The sequence below is a fragment of the Larus michahellis genome, chromosome 1, assembly GCF_964199755.1.
Source record: "Larus michahellis chromosome 1, bLarMic1.1, whole genome shotgun sequence".
Taxonomy (NCBI): domain Eukaryota; kingdom Metazoa; phylum Chordata; class Aves; order Charadriiformes; family Laridae; genus Larus; species Larus michahellis.
This window is the reverse complement of record NC_133896.1, coordinates 97,922,666-97,946,546: the sequence shown is the minus strand read 5'-3', so window position 1 is coordinate 97,946,546 and position 23,881 is coordinate 97,922,666. Positions and strand designations below refer to the sequence as shown.

Genomic DNA, 23,881 nt, shown 5'->3' with positions numbered 1-23,881 from the left:
TCTTTTTGTCTATAGGAGGTGGCTGTTAGACATCTGGTCTACTTTCCTCTGCTTTTACTTTAGGCAAAGAAAGTTAGGCAGCTGACCTTAATACACTGATGCAATAAGCACTAGTTTTCTAAAACTGAGCTATGGGACCTCCCATTTTCTTCTAGAAACCTTTTAGTTCTGTGACTCTTTTTTTATAGCTTCTCTTTGTTTTTTTTTTTTTAATTTCTCTGTCCACTGCTTTCGGCTGTGGAAGTGCTGTAGTTAATGAGAGCTTGGAAGCTCTCTGCAGGCAGCACTCCTCTCAAAATGGTTCTGTCAAATGTCTACCTTCCCCCACTTGAGAGGTAAGCCGGGAGCTGTACCCTGTGCTCACTAGAACTTGTGGTACGGAGGGCAGCCTGCCCCAGAAAGTGACCAGGTTTGTAAAAGATTAAGGACAGGAAGAGGTAGAAGGAAATTTGAAATTTAGAGCAATAGTTTAATTAAAAACATTATTATAGAGAGCTAGTTACAACGCATTTAAAATATATGCAAATGAGAAATTTGTCCTTTTGTTCTGATGAAAATAATGCTTTTCAGTTTTCTGTATTTCAGACAATGCTAACTGTGGTTGGTGTTTCCACTTAGCTCTCATTAGCTTGGATTTAACTGTCAGGCAGGCAGGACCTAAGAGATCAGGGACCCCAATAAATGTCCATGCAGCAAGCTTTGTAGTTAAGAACTTTACATTGTATTGTATTGGATCGAATCCTGCCATAGCCATGAATTCTTATTTTCATTGATAAAGTCACCTAATTACAATGTTAATGCACTGTAGAACGGATGCTGTCTTTTTAGACAAGGTACTTCAAAAGGATTTTATTATTGTTACTGTTGTTATTATTAAAGAGCCTACCCCATGCTTCTTAAATTTTCCTTTTCTGGGGAAGTCCTGAAGTGTGTTTCTTTGCTTCTTTTCATGAACACAATGCAGTCTCACTTTCCAATAAATATACTTATTTTTTTTTCCTTAGAAAAAAATACTAAAAAGAGCATTGCGGTATTTCTTGGACAGTTTGTGTCCTGCCCTACAGTAGTGTCCATGGACTGGGGCTGTGGGGTGTTTTTGTTTGGTTTTAATATGAACAGCACCGGTTGATGCCCTTTGTTTATAAAGGTTTAAAAATATAAAGGAGTCTTTATTGTTTAAAGCTTCAATACTACTGGTTTGAATTGCTTCACTGTAAAGGCTTCTGCATTTTTGAGAAGGCAAATGACCAAAGTCCTTTGATTGAACAGTGGAAGAACAAGGCATGGATACCTAGGTGGCCTGGGAAGACTTTCTGCAACTGACCACCTATTGCTTGAATAGCTATTAGAAGACAGACACAGGGCAGTCAGAGGCTAAGTTGCTCTTTTCAGTATGGATATCCATGGTGGTAACTTCCGTGGTGACGATAGTCATCTTGGTAACCTTCCTGGTATCCCTGGTGATAGCTATGGTAACCATACCCACCATACTCATCATCTGGGCACTGCATGCCAAGCGATTGCTGAATTGTCATTTCCTGTCGCCGAAGCTGCATGGAATCAATCAGATCATACACAATCGCCATAGACCACATTGGAGAAGGATACCAGGATTTGACGTTTCCATCTTTCCCAACTAGAAGCATGGAGAAATATTCTGGGCTAATTTGGAAATAATTTCGAATGTCCTTCACCAAATTAGCTGGGATATCTTCTCGGTCTACAGTAGAGCTTCCTAGAAAGTAATCACATAAAAACAGCATTGACATTTTGTTTAGGCAGTGATGATGGTTTGTAGGTAAGCAAGTTAGCAACATGAGATAGGATATAGCCCAATAGTTGGCAATATAAGACTCTTGTTTTCAACAATTTCAGGATTCCCTGGTTCTGAAATGAAACTGCTCCACTGGGAAGTAAAGATGTATTTTTAAAGGTTTTGTTAGGTTTAGTAGACTTGTCTTTATTCTCTAGGCTGAAGCTAATAAGAGTGTGGCACCTTTTTGTCACCCAACACGTGCACTTCTTTGGCTTCTATGCAGCTTGGGTCACTGGTTCACATGATGCAGAAAGCATATGTAAAAAACAGTCACAGTGAAAGAAATCATTAGAATTACAGTGTGATAATGTGAAGAATTGCAGGATGAATTTGCTGGGCTGTTAATGGCGGTATAGAGCCTCACTCTTGAACTGTCATGATATGCAAGATATGGGCTGTGGTAGGTGTCATGTCCACTTTAAAATATATGTTCTGGCGCAAATCTGGTGAACTTCAGGCTTTTAAGTGTGAAGTCTGTGCTGGGTAAATGAGTAGAAAGTATAAGGCAACTAAGATCAGTGGACCCCTAAACATATATATATATATATACATATACATGCACACATATACATAGTTGGCTTGGCAACAGGATTCTTACAAAGCAGCATCCTGTGGCTTTGGTGGCTACGGGTGGTCTCGCTGATACAGCCTATGTGGATTTACACAATGCTGAAAAAGGAACTTTGATAGTTTGGTCGAAAGGCAGAAACAAGGTGGGAGTGAATGATCAGTTCCTAGAGTGGAGGAAGGTCACCAGTGAAGTTCAGCGGTTGTTTGTGCTGGGGGTGGTGGTGTTCAGCATCTTTGTAAATGATGCACATAATGTATGAGAACAGAGGTGAGGAAGTGTACTGGAGGTGTGGAGGTACTCAGAGTAGTAAGGGCAGCGGATGATTGTGAAGGACTGCAGAAGAGCCTTGTAAGGCTGTGTGACTGGTTAATAAAACAATGGAAGAAATTCTATTCAGATTGAAGTAAAATGATGCACGTGGTGAAAATTTTGCTAACTCCACATAAGAAATGGTGAAGTTTGACCATTACCACTTGGCAATGAGGTCTTAGGGCTATGAAAGCGAGTTTCATGAAAGGGTAGTTCAGTGCTCACTAATGGTGAAAAGCCAAAACAGATGTTATAAACCACGAGGAAAATAATAAAAACTAAACCAGAGTATAATTATGCCACTATGGAAACCTATTCTTTGTGTGCATCTTCAAAACTGCATGCAATTCTGGTTCTCTCGCCTCAAAAAAATATGGTAGAACTGGGAAAAAAAGTCAAAAAGGACACAAAGTTGATCATAGGTTTGCAATAAACTCTGTATAAGAAATGACCGAGTAAGTAAAGACTGCAGACTGTATAATAAATGGGTTAGGGGAGGTCTACAGAATTGTCAGTATCACTGCAGGAATGGATAGGGATTAAATGTTTACCTTCTTTCCCCCACACCAAGAGTTAAGGGTTATCAAAGCTATAGGAGCTGTGTTCAGGACAAAAAAAAAGATATCTTGCAGATCTGTAGAGGTTCTCACAAGAGGACACGTGCTAGAAGTTAATGTGAATTCAAAGGGAGATTAGACAAGTAAATTGAAAAGAAATCTCTTGATCTTAACAAATAGCAGCTATAACCAAGGTCAGAAAGTCCTTCAATGAAAAGTAAGTGGAGGCTGCAAAAGTGTTGATGGAAGAAGTATGACATCTGCTTCCTCTGTTAATATTCTTTCTTTGGCACAGACTTATGTCTATATGTGGTAGAAGGACTAAGGTGCTTTCACGTACAGAGCTGTAGGAATTACAGTGGCATAAATAAGCTCCGTCCTGTCTTTGTCTCCACTGATGGAGGCAGTTGTTGGGATTAGGTAGCAGAGGAACCTGTAGCATTTGAAATGTACCCTAGCAGTGAGATCTCCTAAGAATAGCTACTTGAAGTAGCCTGCTGGGATGCAAGTGGAATACTTAAAGTGGGCTTGCTTATAAGAAAGGTGGAGAAAGACTTTTTACTAAGGCTCATGGAGACAGGACAAAGGGTAATGGTTTTAAACCGGAAGAGGGTAGACTTAGATTGAATATAAGCAAGAGGGTTTTTTTAAGATGAGGGTGGTGACACTGGAACAGGTTGCACAGAGAAGTTGTGGATGCCCCGTCACTGGAAGTGTTCAAGGTCAGGTTGTATGAGTCTTTGAGCAACCTGATCTAGTGAAAGATGTTCCTGCACGTGGCAGGGGAGTTGGACTAGATGATCATTAAAAGGTCCTTTCCAGCCCAAACCATTCTATGAAGATGAATGAGGGACCCATATAAGAGAAGCTGCTGGGTCGATGTTCTATTAGCCCTGCAAACTCCTGAGCGTGTAAGAGGCACCAACATCCCTTTGTCTTTGACAGCAAGGCAGGCAGAGGAGTGTACTTGGGACTGCATATTTAGGTGGGAGATAAAGATGTGAGATGACTTCCAGACGGTATTCGGGCTTTTCTATCCTGAAGCAGCTATATAATGTTTAGCACAGGAACACCAAGAAAACTTACAGTTTGCTTTGGTGTCTTGCTTCTTAAAAGAAACAAAGCAAAAGAGAAAAACAGTCATACCCATCCCTCTAAAGAAATTACAGCAAAGAAACACTCAGCACTATGTAATGCCCTTCATGGGTAGTACTGAAGAAACTGGAAACAGTCACTTACCATTAATTGGATACAACTCTAAGACACCACCAATATCTTCTCCAAGTCCTAACAATTTGAGGATAGTTATATGGCGCAGACCTGTGGAGGAAATGAAGCAGTTTTTTGGTCAGACCAGTTCTTTCTGCTCATTCTTGGGCAGATTTCAGGGTTTTTTTCATGCACAGGTCTCAGCAGCCCCCTAGGAAGGAGAGTTACTGATTTCTCTGGAGTCTGTGCCAGTCACATCACCTGTGCCAGTCACATCACCTGTCCCAGACACGGGGATAAACTAGTGTGTTGAATAAACGTGGTATCAGTTGCATAAAAGCTGTTGCTAGTGTCCCAAGGACAACAGCATTTGGTGTGGTTCTGTAGCATAGGGATAATAGGGATAGACAGGCATGGCATCAAGCACACCAGTAAATTACAGAGGCCATTCCCCAAATTCAGAATGTCTCTGCACTGTTTTGTTCACTAGTAAAGCTCTTACTTGTCATACACAGAAACAAAGTATTTCAAGGCAATATAACCTATCACAGTTAGACTTCAAATGATTGCAGAGAGTGGCTTAAGACAGGCGTTCACTCCTCTCATTTGTTCTCTTTGAACTGTTGCCTCTGCGTTGAAGAAAGACCTTAGGGGCTGTAGAAACTTTGTGTAACGTGAGTCTGTATGATCTACAAAATCTTTGATGTAACTGTTTTTACAATTTGGAAGTAAGATACTTGGAAACATATCACTTAGTTAAAACACCCATTTAGGACAAATGCTTTAAGAACTAACTCCCTGGATGTCCTTCAAGCTAACAAAGGGTGGGGAGAATTAACTGGTTTGCTTACATCCCTTTCTTCAGAAAGCATTTTACATTGGTCCATGTCACAGTTTACTTTGGTAGTTACCAAATGAGATGATGCTGAATAAAAGCCAGGTGATTATGAATAAACAGTGTAGCAGTGATACTGTGCAGATCTCTAGACATAACTGAAATGTATTGAAATAGTGGCTTTTGAATGGGACCTGTTTCATTCTGTTGTAGGAGTCAGGTCTAGGCCCTGTATAGTACTTGCATTGCTAGGAATCTAAGTTAAAAAGTCTCTCAGGGCTTCATAATGGAAAGACAGGGGAATGTTTCTGGGTCTTGCTCTTAATTGCCTCCTGGAGGAGCCTGCCTCTCTCCACTGACTATATAGTTGGATCTTAATATCTAGTTAGGGGGCTGGGAGGGTCTGTATTGGGTTAAAGCAGCTTCCATTAATATTTCTACAGTTTTTGGCAATGAAGCAGGAAGGAAAAGAAAAAAAAAACTGATGTCCATGCATCTCCCTGATACCTGGCCCAGTTCTGAGCTGGCTATAAGTGGATCTGCCCTTCCCAAAGCATTGTGTTTATGTTGTTAATCTGTGCAGTAAGAAAAAGAAAATACTATTGATCTCCTGAAGTACAAGCCCAAAGAGAAGCTTCGGAGTGCTAAACTCTTCTGCCTCACGTAGATGATTCCAGGGAACACTTTGTTTAGCTGTCTTAGCTGTCAGGGTGTGCTGTACTACCTGCTTAGCACAGTATTTTCCATTTGTATTTGGAGTAGCTACAGCAAATTTTTCAGTTGTCAGACTCCTTGGACTGTCTAGGTTCAGACGTGAGCAAAGGAATCCATCACATCACCAGGAAGGATGTGGTTTTGGGGAGCAAGAGTATAATTTCTTTTGACTCACCAAAATTGCAGGCTTGTCCACTGAGAGCAGCAAGCTGCTGGGAATAAGCCCAGTCCTCATCACTGGGAGCAGAGATCACCACCAGCCGCCTTCTCCATCGGAACCTGGAAAGAGAATGGAGTGCAACAGGGCACGTTCATGACATGTGACTCGAGTCCTCTCAGCATTTTTGTTCTCTGTAGGCTGAGATATGTCGCGTATCTCACAACTTCTAAGTAACAGCTGTATGGGAGATCTTTCCAGTTCTATCCATCACTGAGAGAGGATAAAGCTTGTTTTGAATTTTACAACTTGAAAACTCTCAAAGAACCATCTGCAGTTTCGCTGCTTTGCCAAACAAACGCTGCAAAGCTTATGATCTTTGCTCAAAGGCCCCTTCAGTAGTTACAACAATGCTGAGAAGTGTATATTCAAGGGAAGGAAAGATTCCTGTAGAATTCCTCACTAGACATTTAGCTTTTACATCATTCACCACTGTTGGAACTACACAGTTATTTTGCAGTCCAAGGGCTGTCTGAGAATTAGGGTGTATCTTCATTTCAGACATAACTCATACTTCTGTGTAAATACTCACTGGCCTCTTTTTCTTCTCTACCACACTTGCTCAAAATACCTTTAACATGGCTTTAAATCTGAGATAGATTGTTTTTATGTGTGTGGCTGTGTGAGCCTGTGGCTATATAAGGCATGCATGGGGCAATAAGATAAATCTTTGATTTTTTTCTTTAATATGGGATGCCCCTTCTAATGGAACTTTTGCACAAGGAGCACCTTCTGTTGTCCTCTCAAAGAAAGGCAATGCCATAAGGACACTTGAAACCTTTTAAAATTCTAACTATAGGGGTTTTAAATACTCTCCAAACAACGCCTTTTTTGAATAAAGGTACTTCTCCATTAAACCTAAATAAATCAGATTTAAAGGAATTTGCAAAACTGCAGGGATATTTTTATAGCAGGAAATGATCTTTTAAATGGATGCAGATGTTACTCTGGTATAATAATAGCCTGCCTTTCTGCAGCACCATGTGAAAGTCTCAAAATAAGGGCTAATGTGATGGGTCAATTCTGTTCCACTTGAGAGAAGCAGAAAATACAGTAATACTTGCTCAAAGTCACAGAAGTTGTGGCTGAAAGAACAGGGGATGATGATGTCTTTGTCTTGTTGACCGACTGATACCGCGTCTATTTTTAGAATTAAAAGAGTAAATCCCTTAAAAGTAAAGCTCCCAATTTTAATCTTGCCCAGGAGGAACAGCAAAGAGACATAGGTGTTGGTATACACATATGTGAATAGGAATGAGAAGCATTAAGAATCACATACATGACGTGAAGGAAAGGGGGAAAATTTTGTTGTTATTCTGAAAATAATCTTTGTGATATTTTGTATAGCAAAAGCACCTGGCTACCTATAAACAGTGACTGAGAATGTAAACATTGGTTCATATTTTATCTAGGGCATGAATCTGATGGTATCTTATCTGTGAGCTGCTTTAAGATACTCCCATTCCTTTCTGTTTTTTTGAGTATCTCCTTTGGAGATGCACAGAGCTGAAAAGGGTTGAAAGCCCCTTAAGCTGTTTTATACCCCTGCTCCAGGCAATCCCTATACCTAGTGTGCTTGTCTGGGGCTACATCTTACTGAGAAATTAATTCAGTTGGTCCTTTACAGCAGTTAGTTCACCATCACTAATGTACAGATTTATACCTTATTTCTGACATCAGAAACAACAGGCCAGTATTCCTGTCTTGACACATCTGCCAGACCCTTCCCTATGTGTATCATTTCTTCCCCTTCTACCTATTTTGCATCCAATTCTTGTTTGTGAGCCCACAGAGCAGCACAGCCAGTATTTTGGTGTTACAGGAGGACTCCCCCCACCAAACTCAAGGATCTTCTCCTGATACATGTGGCTTTTAAGCTTTATTCAGTCCAGCTCTGGCTCTCATGGTCTCCTTGCACGCCAGCCAGGCTTGCTAAGAACAATATTTGCATTATTATAACTGACCTCCCCAATGAGCAACGCCAGCGAAATGATGCCAGGACTCTTGTTCAGCTGGGAAGATAATCTCGGAGAAAGCTGGAATTAATCTTGTTGGGAATCTGACCAGTTAACGTGGCTAGTGAAGTCCACCCAATATTTAAAGCCTGATGCTTGTTTCACAAACGACAAATGCATTCTGTGCAGCAGCAGGTCTGTTTATAGATGCAACGCTCTGCATGTTTCCTGCCTGTTTTTCTAATGTGTGTTTATTACTAGGGCTGTTTGCAAGCAAAGAAGGATTTGGGGCGTGTAACTTTCCAGCATACAAGCTCGCTCTTGTGTTGCTCAGCTGTTTCCAAACTGTGGTTCTTCTTGGTGGTCTTGAGGATGAATCACTGAGACCTAAACAGGAGGTGGTGAGGTGGGTGGGGTGGATCTTGTAAAAAGTTCTCTTTCTGTTGAAGTGGCCATTGAATTTTAAAATGTTTACGAAGCAACAACCTACTCATTACCTGTTGCTCCTTTCCCCCTCAAGTCATAATCCATCATGCTGCCTTGGTTATTTTCATAGCCATCTGGCATTAACTGTATTCCCGTGAATTCTGATAGTAGGTGAGGAGGATACAATAGTAACAGGTAAAGTCTGAGTGATGGGGTAGCCGTAATTTTATGTAAATTATCCTGTAACAGAGAGGGTTATAGCTGTACAGCTCTTCTGTGGATCTGAATTCCCACAGTCCAGACATGTTTATTGCCTGTAATTTAGGTCTCACAGGTAGATCAGTAACATGGCATATAGAAATTGCATAAACAAAACTGTCTTTCTGCAGAAGGTCTCAAACATTTTTCAAGAGACATCTGCAAGACCTTTAATAATATGCATGACTAATACTGGCAGAGACCAACTGTTATCTCTAGCAGGATTAGAGGGAAGTTAGAGAGAATTAATTACTGATTTGAGCTACATGGAAGGAATTAGAATGGGATTAATGAGATTGTGAAGGCTGATGATTGAAACACATAAACACTGTGCTTCATACATTCAAAACACTGAGCTAACATCTGTGAATTAATCCTTATTTGCTCTTCTAATGTAAATCAGTGTTATTACCTCCATGTCATGATGGGGGTGCTGAGGTACAGAAAGTTAGTGTTCAAAGAATGTGTAGTCAGTCAGGAAACACAACACGAATCCTGACTTCCAGTGCTCTGGACAAGACTGCATATAGCAATGGCTACATCTCTGTATTTGTTCAACACTGTAAATACTGAGAAATCTGTATTTAAAAATCACAGAAATACTTGGATGGGTATTTTTCCAATAAGACGATAATTATTAGAACTAGCAGCAGATAAGAACAGAAGATAATACCTGGATAAGAAGCTCTCAAGGGATTGCTTCTTATCTTCTTTGCAGACAATGCCCTCTTTTTTCTGTCTTTCCATGTCTTTAATTCGTGACTGGAAGGTGTCGATCAAATCAAACACGGACTTCATTGCTATGGGTACTTCATAGTATTGCTGTTTAGAAAAAAGAACAGATGGATAAAAGGATGCACATATTAGCAATCTTTCTGCACATATCACAGCACTGTAGGAGATAGAGAGATTCAAGTATTCCTGTTTACACATGGGTAATAAGGCCTAAAACTGATTAGAAACCGTGGACAACGTTATTGGTTTTGCAGTCAGGCTGCCCTTTGGAAGTGGCATATTTTCATTATTTGCCCAATGTGATAAGGCCAGGCCATTGCAGGCAACAAATTGTCATTGTATTCTTTTGTAAGACCATTCAACTAGAGCATTGTCCATATACAATGTGTTGTCATCCTGTCGAGCGGCCAAGCTCTGTGTTTTAGAATGCCAGGTACTACATTAAAACCAGTGTGTGGGTTCCTAACTCCCCTAACTGCAGAAAATGAAGATAGCTACTAAATTCCTGAAAATTTCTCTTACTGTCCCTTTTGCTTGTCCTCCAGCAATGACCAGGTCCTGCATCAGTCTCTTATGTGCCTCACATGCCAACCTGTAGTATAATTCCCTAAAATTTTTCCAATGCCTTTTCTTTGAAAGAGTCAAAACCCTCACCTTGACCTTCATGTCAGTGTCCGTCAGCACCATGAAGAAGTCATTGTAAGTCATCCCATACTCTTTCCTTAACTCACTGATGAGCTGTTGGTCCACAAGGTCTTCATCCTCTATCACTTTCATGGGCTTTTCATTATCTTAATGTGAGAAAAAAAGAGAAATAAAAATAGTCATGGAATCACACAACACTCTGCCTTTAATTTCACCTTGAAAGAAAGGGGGAAATTAATTTCTTGGAAGCCCTTTTCCTGCTGCATAGGCAAGATATTAAAAAGCATCCGGATGGCACTATGGCTTTTAACTGTCCTGTTTTCAGTCCCAGTATTTTCTGAAAATCAGTCTATCATAGGGCACATGCACTTTAGTAGTCAACATTTCTACTTGCTTTTGCCTGCTTTTTCTTGGAAAGATCTTGCAGATTTTTTCAATATGTTTATACATGTATACGTCTGTACTAATAATTTCACCAGCTCCTGAAATGTAGCCACTTCTGGAATAGAAAATAGAAACTGTTCAACAATTTAGGACAGGAGCTGGAAAACACCATATCCAAATGAAACAGCACAGAGAATCTGGGTCAGTAAAATATAGCTAGAACAGCTTGAGGTTGGCCAGGACACTAGAGTTAACCTTTCCAGTCTTAAAAAGTTACATGGGAGGTTTAGTGACTACAAGAAACCAGAAACTGTTTAATGTGTCTTGAATACTGCAGTCCTAGCTCTTCAGGTCTCTCTGTATACCCTGCTGTGGCACTCCTCCTCCGTCTGCTTGCCGATGTTAATTTCCCATTCTAGTACCCTGACAGGAAAAAACTTAATTTTGAGAATGATTTGTACCTACTCACTGCTGTACCCTAAGAAAACATTCAGAAACGCTTGAGGAGAAGACGACCTCTGAAGGCAGAGATTTGAAGCATGTACAAGAAAAGCTGGTGGAGGTACTGTGGTTCCTTACTTTCCCTGAAAGGAACCATGGTGTATTAGGGCCAAGTTCTGGAAACCTCTGTGTCACCAACTCAGCCTCAGCTGTAGCATCCAGCACAGCGCTATACAACTGTGACAACGCTGGAACATGCCTTGTATGCAACTGTGGGCCTGGAGAGCGAAAGACAGGCTAAATCGCACACAAAGTGAAATGTCACCTGGGCACCAACAAGTTCTCTGCAAACGTTACTCGCTTATGCCCTATGACACCATGATGAATATAAGTATTCATGTCCTCACTTAGAAATCCCAGCCACGGCTTAAGTGACTTGCCTGAAGTCAGAGTTGCAACAGCTGATCAAGAGCTAGAATCCAGAGGTACAACTTTCCTGTCCCCTGCTCCACCATTATTCACCAGCAAATAAAGATGAGATTAATCGATCCAAGTGGAGCACACAGCGACAGAAAAGATTTGATTCATTGTACAATAAGGCATTTTAAATAATTTTCTAAACATCCGTAGCCTTTAAGGAGCATACTGATCCGCTTCAAATTTTGCAGTAGGTCCAATCTGTGTAATAGACTGAATGAAACTTCTGAATTAAAACTTTGGGAAAATTTCTGAATCAGAACCTGACCTTTAGGTTTCTCACCTGGACCCATTTCTTACAGAAAAAAAATCAAACCAGCAAATGTTAAAATTCAGTTATACTAATCAAGCTATAGACATAATTTGTATGGTTTTACATGGTTATATGTACCTCAGTTGAAAGTTTTGTAAAGAATTATAGGCAATGTTATAAATTCCCTATTGGATGGGTTGCTGGATGTGCTAATTGGTTATTCACTTGGTAAAACATCTGTAAATCATGCATCAATGCTTTGTCAGTGAGATCTACATGTTACTAATGGCACGCAAGACCATTAAAACATAGGCCAAAAATTCATACTTGTGTCTGCAAACAATTCTCTACAAAAGCATAGACTATCTCATTGGCCCATATGGAGGTAGAGTAATGCAAAAGGTGTTAGTGTGAAATGTGATGGAAAACAGCTGTATGGCGCAGTACCTTAGACCAACTGACCCATGGCACTCTTCTGCTTTAAAGACTGTAGATATTAAGATAGCACTTTACAGTTTCATTGTTAGGAGATTTTCTTTCAAAACTTCTTCAAAAAAGAAGAAAATTAGATGACAGGAGTGATACAGAAAAATGTTTCAGGGCAAAAAAAATAATGACACAAAGACTGGCCTGCCTTTCAAACTTGGAAGTGATTTCTAGGGAGAAAAAAAAAGAAGTTAATCTAATCACCTCTTTCCAATTCACTCTTTATCCTGGGCCTCCACTGCATAAAGGACATCTGGGATCAGCATGAAGAACAACGAGAGTTGAGACTGTCTGCTGCTACCTGCAAAATACTTGCTCTCTTTGCTCTTTCTAGAAAGGTCACTGAGAGAGTGTGGAAACTTTTCTCCATACATCTCTAGCAGCTAGACAGGCTGCAAAGATGACTTACTCTTTAAAAATAATTCAAATGAGGTTGCAAAGAAATTCAGCAGTTTGTTGTAGCAGTACAGTGGCCTAATAGATTAGGTATTGGCTTTGACTGTAAGGTAGGTAGCCTGGGGATGGTAGTTGGTTGACTAAAGCCCTGTTCCCATGAGGTGGGGAAAAGAGACCACATGGCTGACTCAGGGTGTAGAGAAGACCTCTGCAGTGATGCTCGGCTTTTGTATCATTACAGTGGGAAACTGGGAAATGCTCTTTGGTTTCATTGTGAGCTGATCTTGGCCAAACAGTGTTAATGAGCTCTCTTTCATTCACTGCTTCTAAATGTGTTTGAAATTTCAAGTGAAAAGTTTTTTCTGTGGGCTTTTCTGTTGTCATTTGCATCTGAGTCCCAAGATGCAGCACTACAAGTAGATCTCATCATGCTGGGTGCTAAGGCTTCTCACTACAGCATAAATACTGTGAACGAAATGTTTCTTAGGAGATTTTGCTGCCTCTCATGCTGACAGAGAATGAGACATGAAGAGGCAATGCAAGCAGGAAAGGTAGGGAAGGAAGACATGGAAAGACATTTGTATTATTTGTGTTATTTAAACTTTTAAAAAAGCTCAGGATTTGGTGTTTTGGGCAAAAATGTAAGGTGAATTTCATGTCAGGTTTAACTTACACCCTTCTAAGCCTCCTGTTTTTCTTCAGCAAGTTAATTCCTCCTGTGAGAGTTCAGCTGTTATATACGCTTCTGTGGTTTGGGGAAAGTTTGGGTGTAGGTTAAGTTTGGAACCGTCTGAAAGAGTATGGTCTATGTCAGAGTGAATGTCTGTTTATTCGCCAGACTGGAGCTAAATATAATCCTAAACAGTCCACTGACAGGCAGATGGGCCTAGGTACACAAAAAATGACCTTGAGTAACCTTGGCCTGGTGTGGAAAATCCTGTACCGCTCCAGATTTGTCAAGGAGGTGCACAAATGGACAGTCTGGCAGGATTTGTGACTCACTGTCATTTAGGGACACAAAGCTCCTGGTTCCCCACTAGGTCCTCTCCCTCTGAGAGGAGTAGAGGCACAGCAGGAATCCAGACATAAATCTGTGATCTTCTGGCCTGTTGTATGCCAGACCTGAAATACCCTGGAGCTGGTGTGGTCCTGAGTTTTCTGTTCCATCGTACATCTCTTCCCAAGGTCTGGTAAAACCAGATGAACTTCCAGAGGAAAGATGTGGTGGACTTATAAGCAAAACTAACAGCTGTTATACTATTTCTTTGCCTTCGTCCAGCAAAGCATTCACAGTGGTGTTAACCTCTAGCCGCAGACAGCAATGAGAATGTTCATATGATTCAAGAGACACCTAACTTAAGTGCTTTGCTGGACTGGGACCTGAAGTCTTTGTCCAAACCCTACTGTTATGAAAGGAAAGGTTCTCACCGGCTTTGGTGGGTACTTCCCCAGGACCTGAACACTGACACCAGTCGTTTCAAAGCTGCCTAAGAGAGATGGATGCCCAGTGTCACCCATCTATATGGGAACCCTGTATGTAAATAAGCTGGTACTAAATATTACTGAATGAGCTACTTTTCAAGTCTCTCATAGTTGGATTTATAGTGCCTCCAAAACCTCTGGCTTCAGTGAGATGAACCTCTTTACAATAGCCAGCAATAAGCAGTCACACTGATGGGTATCTTCCTTTACGCGTAAAGAGAGGCGATAGGACTTCAAATGGTAAACCTTTAAATATCAGGTAAGCTGGTGCAAATTTGTAAGGTTGTACATACCTAGAGGCTACGGTTGAAATATTCTAAATTAATATCTGTCCATGAGTACAGAGGGGAAATTGCACCTGGATGGTACATCCCTTACTGTGGAGGAGAATACTCACTTTGTGAACATATCAAAATCAGCTCTTAAGCCTGGGAAAGTTGATCCTGGGAAGGAAAGGAACTCACAGCAAGGGGTCTAACTAGCATACTTCTCTCTGTCCTGGGTTTTGCCAGTGCGTGCCTCTGAAAAATGAAGCTTTTTCCATGACCTTGTGAGGAGTGCAAAGGCATGAGAAAATGTTATGTGGCAGAGCAGGGAGATAATGATATTGAACTTCAAAATAGTATTAACTTGGGCCAAGTTTTGACGATAATCTCAAACAGTTCCCTTCAGCATTTCCGGCACCCAGTCTCCTCTCCTTCATAACAACAGCCTGTTTCTTTAAGCAGTGTTTAAATTGCGCTAGCCAGTATCTAGCCATCCATGTCTGATGTCCTGCAAAAACCAAGGGGGGTGGGGCATTGTATTAGAGCAGCCGTTTGGTTAGACAGTGAGGTTGGTATTCAAGATATTGGTAGAGTTGAGCCTAGTGTCCTCTTTCTGTCCCATGCCCTCGTCACATTTTTCTGCCTTTTCATTGTTTCACTGTTTTACTGGCTTTAAGAATTCCCACAAAGAAAGCTGAAGGTGTTCATGTTACAGCACTGGAAGCCTAAACATGGAAAATACCAGAGACACTTATATAAATACAAAAGGGGTGTAGTTGGCGTGGAAGGAGGAGGAATGGGTTTGAAAGTGCAACTGGACCACAATAAATGATCTTGCTTAGATTTTGACCCAAGCTGGGGGGATTTCTCCCTTTTCTGTCTGTATTGTGCCCACAGGATGGAAAGAAATTATTAAAAAAAAAAAGAACCTAGCTGGAAGTGGTCAATTTTCATGCTGCTGTTGTTCATGGTGCCAAAAATTGTAATGACTGAGATCTTCCTCGTTGCCATCTTGCAGAAGCTTTCCAGATATTCGTCTCGCTGCTGTACATACATGGTGTTGTCCACCTTGGGGGTCGTGATCAGCTGGTTGGTAGCAAAGACAAAAGAGCTTGTTTAGTATAAGGAAGGAAGCATATGAGTATTTTACTGAAGGAGAACTAGTCACTGTTCTGCAAACCAGGATATCTTTTCCATAGAGCTGTTGACAGCTCTGTAGCATCATCTTATTTATTTGTGTTTGGACTGTACCTTTAGTCCCAGGCCTGACCCAAAGGTGTTCAACCAGCCATAGGAAAACCTTAGGAAGCACGGCCAGCTGGTGGCAACAGCTCCTCTGCTGCCTGTCCACAGTGCTGATAGAAGAAATGGCACTGGATTTTACAGAAAACCATGTACTCTCTTATTATCTCTTGCCCTGACAGTCCTGACAGGTCTTCCTCACAGCCTTCAGTGGTGTCATGAATCTAGGATTTCCCCTACTCATTCACAGTGGGAGCACTGGGAACATGGCAGCCGCTCTGGCCTCATCCCATGGTCCAGGCAGGGCCCCTGGTGTCTGACTGTTAAGGAGTGAGTACAACTAGGGCTACATGAATACTTATGTAACTGATGGCCAAATAAGAAGACCTTGAAGACTTGCTAAGGCCACTGCAACCTCATCTGAAAAGTGCTGATTTAGCTTTTGTTTGTTCTAAGCTACTTTGATGTCTTAAAGGACTTATATTTACTGGAAGCCACGGCTAGAGTGGGAGGAGGAACAATTACAACAACAAAAGTATAAAAACCTCTAGGGTTTATAGTACTTATTTCAAGGCCTCCTAACAATTACAAAGATTTAACTTTTCAAAAGTTTAAAGCACATAACTTAGATCTTTCATCAGTGCCTGAGATGCAAATGTTCCAGGGAGGGTGCGTGTGTAACAACATGCGATGGTCCTATGCAGCCGTTTCCAGCAGGAGGTGGAGAGGAGCTCTGGCAGCTCTGGCAATGTAACCATTCTAACTGGCAGTGGTGAACTGCAATCAAGCACCTGCCACCAATCCCCCAAGCATGAAGGGAGCTAGAATCTGGACCCAAATTTTATGGTTTAAAGTCATAAATAATCACCAGAATCCTTCAATTGCAAACTTATGCTTTAGTCTGTAACAGGTGCAATAATCTTCTAGCTGCCTTCTGAAGTTGGTAGGCCCTGGAGGCTAATTTTTATGATATACTCCTTATAAATCCAGTTCATCAGTGTACTGAAATGTAAGAGGCATTTCTGGGCTTATAAGATCTGACTCTCATTTCTGCAAAGGCCCCCTGGCATGACTACAGCATTGGGACATGAAGCTGAATGAGAGTCAGGCACAAAGAGGATTTGATTTCTGGGCCATAACATGTAACATGCTTTTAAATTGCATAGAAATTCGTCAAATGAAAAAAGGATCATGAAAAGGATTTGAGTACTGAGATCAAAACCAGATCATTGGTTTGTATTGCACTCCTAGTTTCGGAGGTTGTAAACAGGAATGCACAGTCAAGTTTGAATTTCATCTACTTGATTAAACCTTGTAGAGCAAAGCAGGGAACATTTAAGAGGCAAAGCAAACTACAAATTAAAGCTTTGTGCTAGGGCTGTTTTGACCCAGGCAGCACGCTGTATCTATCTGCTTTTGCATGCACGTGTGTGTATGTGCATCTGCACATATGTGCATGTGGGTATAAATGGAGTGTTATATATAAACCACCAGTCTGCATTTCATCACCACAGAGGAATAAACAAAAAACCCAAAGTCACTGAGTCAAGACTTCTCAACATTAGTAAGACTGCAACAAAAGCCCCACTCTAGAGAGGTGGGACTGCAGGATGCAAACCGCGTACATTTTCCCAGTTTCTGCAGCTGGGTCCTATATTTGTCATTAATTGAACTTAACCTAGAATAGCCTTCAATATCCTGGATATTTGAAATTCACGCTGAAATCTGTGACCTGAAATCCTTAATGATGTGTAGGACTTAAAACCCCATGTCTCTCTCAAAAGACTTTTGGGAGAGGACTGAAACAATGTCCTCAGGACCCAGTCTATTAAAGCGTCTGAAAGACAGAAGTACAGCAAAGCAATGGGGAATAACTCAAGTAGAGCCGCTTCTGCAGCAGTGAGGGCAAATTCTCTGGAGGGGGAGTTTGAAGACTCAGGAATGGCAGAGTTCATCTAGCTGGAAGGACTGACCCTAAAGGAGCTCAACAGTTTGATAGGAAGGGATGCAAAATGTGTGTGGATTCAAAGAAGCTTGAGAAGTTTGTTTTCCACATGTGCCATGTGTGGCAAAGAGATAGTAGAGTTCAGCCACTGCTTTTACTGATGACCAAATCAAACCTATTCTGCAAGAAACTTTAGAGCAGGCAGGCTGAGGATGGTATTAGATAATGGAAAAGTGAAGTGCAGTGTGGAATAATCATTTGTCTTCAGTGAGTTTTGGCCTGACAACCTGAGATTGTGCAACCCTTTTCTTGGAGATCCAGCTGATAGGTGGCCTAATATCAGAAGGTTCAAATTTCAAGACCAGCCTTTAAATTGCCAGGACTGTGTTGGTGTAATGAATTCACAGCCTGACATCTGTGAACTCTGGTTTTGGCTCTTTTTTTCAAATTTGTTTTTATTTGTCCTGATACTGCACATATTTTGGAAGCCTCAGCACTGAGATATGTGACCAAGCTTCAAAGATCCCAAACTTCTGTGCAGTTTCTCTCTCTGAGCTTTTGATTTGGTTAACTACTAGTTACCAAGTAACTAACAAGCATTTTTTTTGCAAAATTCAATCAAGTTCAAAATTTTCAACTATATGGCTCTTCTCCGTTTCTATCATGTTGGGGAATGCAAGTCTGCTAGCTCTGCACAGCCCCTACAGCTGGAAGAATGGGGAGGGAGAGAAGAAAGTTAGCTTCTGCTCAGGTCTGTGAATCATCAGCAGAACGATTATTAAATTCCTATGGCTGATTATTAAATTCCAATGGTTGAAAACTTAGTTTGGCATCTTAGCTATTTGTATTGGAAAGTCAAAGCTGTGTTTGTGACACTGACTATTGGACAATAACTGTGAAACAGGCCAACTTGCAGTAGAATAATTGCAAGAAACCAGCTCCCACAATAATATTTTTAAAGAACTGTTTTTCAAAGTGTACCTTTCAGAGTATGTGCCATCTGCCAGAAAAAACATTTGTACTACAGCTAAAACTGTTTCCTGTCCCAGGTGAAGTGTTTTTTTAGATAAGTAGTTGGAAAAACATACAACATTATTAAACCCTGGGACAAGTGACTCCAGACCATGCTGAGTTTCTCAGACTTGAAAACTTACCATAGTGTTATAGTTTAATAAAAACAGCAGGGGAAAAACCCAAAACAAAATAAAGTTTGCATGGGTTCTCTGAAGATGTCTAGAAGATTTGAATGCCAAATTCCCATCAGAAAGAATAGCAAACGTAACAATCCTACCTCAGGGCATCTGATCATACGCCTTTGTGCGTATCCTCAGCCAGACATGCACTAGTACTGCCAAGCCACCTGGCCTGCTGCCAGTTTTAGGACACCAGCACCAATATAAAACAGGTGTGCCAGCTGGCAGGACACGCAGAGCATCAAACTGTGGTAACATTGGCAAGTACCCCAAAGCGATGAAGGGATGTAATCCATGCTGGAGCTTCATTTTATCGATCATATCTCTACAGATCCTGGCACCTCCATATCCACTGGAAGCAAAATAATCTCATGGCTATATGGTGGCTCATGGAAGCGACTGGGAAGAGTTTTAGCATAATTCCTGGCTGACTGGTGTTCATACTGCATGTAAGATTTCCAGCATGAGGCTATGAAGCCCTCCCTGTTGGAAATGATTGTTTGGGTCTAGAAATTTTACCTCTTAAACAAAAGCAACAACAAAGAATAATGCAAAATAACTACAAACTTTCCGTTCTGCATGTTCCTACTAGGAGGGAGATATGACTTAATTTATGAAATAAGATTCAGATGAACGAGTTACTTACAATGAGCCGCCTTTTGCCTTCAAAATATTCCAGGAGGTCAGTCACTGATTTTCTGGGTGGCTGTAGGAAAGGCTTCTTGTTGGGCTTGGGGAAATCCTCATTCTCGGTCCTGCTCCCCTTCTTGTTCTTCTTGCTACGGTCTTTGTCCTGCTTGCTCTTTTTCTCAGTTTTGTCCTTCTTGGACTGCTTCTCACTCTTCTGCAGCTTGTCAGATCTGTCCTTCTTCTTCTTCTTCTCAGGTTTATCCATTCGCTCATGCTTCTTTGATTCTTTTCCTTTCCTTGGGGGAATATTTCCCACTGCAATCTCTTCTTCTAAATGGGAACTAGCAGGCTTGCTTGGGTCATATTTATCTTCATATTCATTGCTCAGTATCTTTTCTTGGACCTTCTTTTTTGGTGGTTTAGTCTTAGTTGGTTTGTGTTGCCCTGGTGTGACATTCAGGTCCCTATGGTTATAGTCCTTCCTATCTGTTCGGTTATCTTTAAATCTACCCACATTTGCCTTTGTATAGTGCAGTGCGGGAGCTGTTGGGACTTCTGTGAAACTGTCATAGTGGGCAGCTTTGCTTGGTTTCCGTGTGGCCACCGGGTGTTTCTGCGAGTGGCCACGCTGCCGGTCCCTGCGGTTTGCCTTCCACACAGGAGAGTAGAAATCCTCAGAGGCTGTGACTCGTGGTGTGGTGGCATCGGGGGCTACTGGCAGCCTGTGGTACTCTGTGGTGGAATGTGACTTCATGGTCCAGGTCCTCTGCGTGGTGGGGAGGGGTGTAGTTGTTGTCGTAGACCGGCTTGCTGTTGTCACTGCGCGGGTGGTGGCACGGGTAGTTGTGGTGGTGGGAGGAAGGGTAGTGGTCCTTACTGTAGGCAGAGGAGTGGCCACTGTGGTTGTCATTGGTTTCCTCACTGTTTTGGTCCTTGTTGGCTGATTATTGCTCCTCCTTGGCTCCTCCTTCCTTGCTGACACCTGGACGTGTCCACCACCAGGGGTTGGCTGGGTGCTGCCCCCATTATTGCCTTCCTCAACCACTTGTCCCTCCACCCCAGCTGCTTTGCAAGTCTGGATGAAGCCCTTTTGCCTCATCTTCTCAATTTTTCTGATGGGGCTTTGATCAATAACTTCGTACATGGCCTCTAGCCTGACTGGATAAGGATACCTTTCCTCCACCTGCAGAGTTTTCTTCAACAGCACCATGCCAAATTTCCCCTTCTCCAGTTTCAGAAAGCTCATGAGCTTAGGTATGAGGGCAGGATCTAGTGGCTGCTCCAGGATTTTTCCTTCGTTGGTTATCCTTCTGACTTTTCCCCCTTCTTCCCCTTCTTCATGGAACAACACAATCTGCTGGATGTGCCTCTCAGCCAGTTCGCAGTAAACGTCGTTTTTCAGCAGGCTCATCATGAGCCGGTAGTAGCCCTCAGAGGCATGGGGGGCAGAAATGACCCACACCCGATTTTTCCCAGCAAAGCTCGCCAGGACATTGGGAGAACTTGCCCCCGAAGGGAAACGTACCACTCGTGACTGTGAGGCAGAGGATATCCCTTCATCCTTAATCATTTCGGACTTGGAGTATTTGGCTGCAGCTGTGAGTCTCTGTACCCGTCTCATTCTCGTGCCCATGCCCCTGGCCTGGGAACGTGCTTCCCCATGCAGGAGATTGGCAGGTGCCTTTGGAGGTGCTGAAGAATCCCTCTTGGTGACGGGGTGTTGGGGATTTGGGCTCGAATTCCTCAGGGATGCTCCAGACCTTCTGAGGAGGCTGCTTGGAGCCCTGTAAGCCAGGGGCACTTTCCTAACTCCATGGCTCCCTCTCTCCGCTAGCCTCCCGGTCTTCTCAGAGCCGCACACTAGCCACACTGCCCACAGCAGGGCTAAGCTGAGAGCTGGCCTCCAGTGCATTGTGCAATCTGCTTGAGGGGAGGAGGAGAAAGGGAAAAAGTTAGATGTTAACAGTATGATGATATCTTGCACAAGTGACAAAAAAAAGCGCAAAGCACTGGCTGGCTAGTTTTTGTGATTTAAAAGTGCTGATTACATCTCAGTCCTGCCCTGGTGGCTTTGTACAGTTTACAGTTATTTTTGGAAAAGCACAAAATGGATCATTTTATGCAAAAATGAGATCATCTGTCTGTAACATGACTCCGTCTATCCAAAAGGACACTGTGATCTGCATCCTTCTCTTTCTCTCTGTCTCTCTCTCTCACGCTATCACATACACACATGCAAACATACACAGGGAGAGGGTCCAGTACGTAGAGCAGAAAGCCAAGAATTTGACTTGAGACTTACACTCTCAGGGAAGTTCGCCTTCCAGCGACGAGGTTTCACGTCTTTTTCCTTTAAAAGGAGACCAATGCCATACAGCTTTGCTGCTGCCCTGTGATTTATCTTTATGCAGCCCAACAGGTCCCAGAGCCTGTCCGTCTCCCCGTGGGTCTTTTAATTTTCTTTCTTCTTCACCTTCTTGACAAGCGGGATAAGGTTAGCGGAAATTTCCTTTGGGATCTCTGCTTCTCCATTTACCTGCAGGTCTGGCTTTTTGCTCTACCAGTTACCCGCATAGGCGGGGATTTCATTTAAGAAAAGGGAAATCCCAGCTGCTCCGAGTCTCTCTCTTTTAAACTTCCCAAGCCTCCTTCCCACTTCTTGCTTCCTCAGTCCCGTTTAGCTCCTTTGTTTCCAGAGAGTAAAGCACCAGCATTAATATATTTTCCAGGCTGAGGAAAAACACAGGAATGTGATGCTGAAAAAAAAAAAAAAAAGAAAGGACGCTTCCCTTTCCCCTTTCTCTACACTTCGACAAAAGCAAATTGTAAAAGACTCGTCTTTTCTTCTCTTTCCCTTCTTGGCTGGCCGCCGTCCCAGAAATGTCAGGGTAACCCCAGCCCTGCTCCGAACCAGCCTCAGACAACGGTGGCCACTGGAAATGGGGGAAACTTCACTCAGGATTTAACAGCTCAGCAGAACCCGCCTCCTCTCAACTCCGACACAGGGAGGGAGGAGGAGGAGGAAGGCTCTGGGGGCTGAAACACTGCACAGCATCACAGAGCACTTCAGAGAGGGTGCCTCCAGCTTTAACTCTTTCGTTCACGTGTCCCAGCTCCCTGGCACTCCACAACCTCGGCTTTCTCTTTCCTCCCATTGAATGGACACGATCTGGATAAAAAATAGTCCTGTGAGAAGTGCATTTCCCCATTGGTGTCCATAGCAGCTCTGGTGTTTAAGAGTTATTGTTTTTTAACTCCATTAATTCTGCCTCCTGTTCCCCCTTTCCTTGTTTGTTTGCTTTCTTGAGTACTCCAGTGAAATCCAATTTCTTTACACTTTCCAACCAATTTCTCTTTCAGGTCCTCACGTATGTTGGTGTAGTCTTTTCTGCAAACATCATATGGGCATGGCTGTTTGTTAATTTGTAGTTTTTAAGGGGATGAGGATGTTTACTTTATTATTGTACTAAAATTAGAGTGAGATGTATTTCCCATGAATGTGCACTAGCAGTAAAAAAACCAACCAACCAAACAGAAAAGGTGCAAAAATACCTAAAGAGACATGGGTAAAGACAAGGTCACATCCTTTGCTCTCCCTTCATGGTGTCAATGACACCATTCTATTGAGCTAACGTAAACAGGCACAGCCACGCTGCCAGCACCTGGCCTTTAGCTGGTTCACACTGGCTTCAGTATGTCATGCACCCTCAGTGTAAAACACCACTTAATCATAGTTGATGGGTAACACCTAAAAACATCCAAGACCTTAATACTTCTTTTTCTGTTTTCCAGGATTTCACTTATTTACAGAGATGCTGTTATGTTTCTGTGACAACATACTGGATTTGACCTCAGTTATCTTGGGGGCAAAGGGGGTGGGAATGTGTACCTTCTACTTCTCTTGAAATTAATATTTCAAAGCTAAAAAACTTTCTTTTCTTTTTCTCTTTCCTTACTTGCTTAGTTTTTACTTTAAGTTGTCCAGTGCACTGATGAACGTTAGTAGTGGTTTTGCTAATATGTGTCCACAGTTTGCATTCTGTGGCCAGCGGTTTGCCCTGGAGGTAGGGGAGGATGCTGAGTGCCTGTGCTCACATTAACATGAGTGCAAAACTGCCCAGGCCCTCACAGAATATCGTATCCCACATCAGCTGGGAAGCAAGAAGATCGTACCTCTCACAAGGACCACAAAACTGGAGCTCTGCAGAGCAAGGGTAGGTAACATTTTCTGCTTAAATTAGTGGCAGGGCTGCTGGTTTATTAATCTTGACAAGAAAAAAAAGTCTCTAAACATTACATTTTTCAATGTGACCTTTTAAAGAAAATATAAATCAAAATTATGTTTTCATTTAAATGTTTCCTCCAGTTTTATTACAAACATTAAAAAAAAAAGTGATCGTACAAAGCTGAACCCAGGTATTTAATTTGGGGTATTTTTT

General features: G+C 42.1%; 1 protein-coding gene across 2 annotated transcripts; it reads right to left on the bottom strand.

Annotated features, from left to right (window-relative positions):
• Positions 1–448: 448 nt before the first annotated feature.
• Positions 449–22,440, bottom strand: CCDC80 (coiled-coil domain containing 80). 2 transcript variants are annotated; one of them, XM_074594896.1, is made up of 8 exons: positions 21,745–22,440; positions 19,459–21,362; positions 15,362–15,518; positions 10,257–10,393; positions 9,541–9,689; positions 6,187–6,290; positions 4,493–4,573; positions 449–1,735 (listed from the first exon to the last, which is right to left on the bottom strand). In XM_074594896.1, the coding sequence occupies exons 2-8, from the start codon at positions 21,352–21,354 to the stop codon at positions 1,389–1,391; spliced, it is 2,871 nt and encodes a 956-aa protein (XP_074450997.1). In that variant the 5' UTR covers positions 21,355–21,362; positions 21,745–22,440; the 3' UTR covers positions 449–1,388. The 2 variants fall into 2 exon arrangements, with proteins under 2 accessions (XP_074450997.1, XP_074450998.1); XM_074594897.1 differs by having other exon boundaries at positions 19,459–21,365; positions 21,745–22,174.
• Between the last annotated feature and the right edge of the window lie 1,441 nt (positions 22,441–23,881).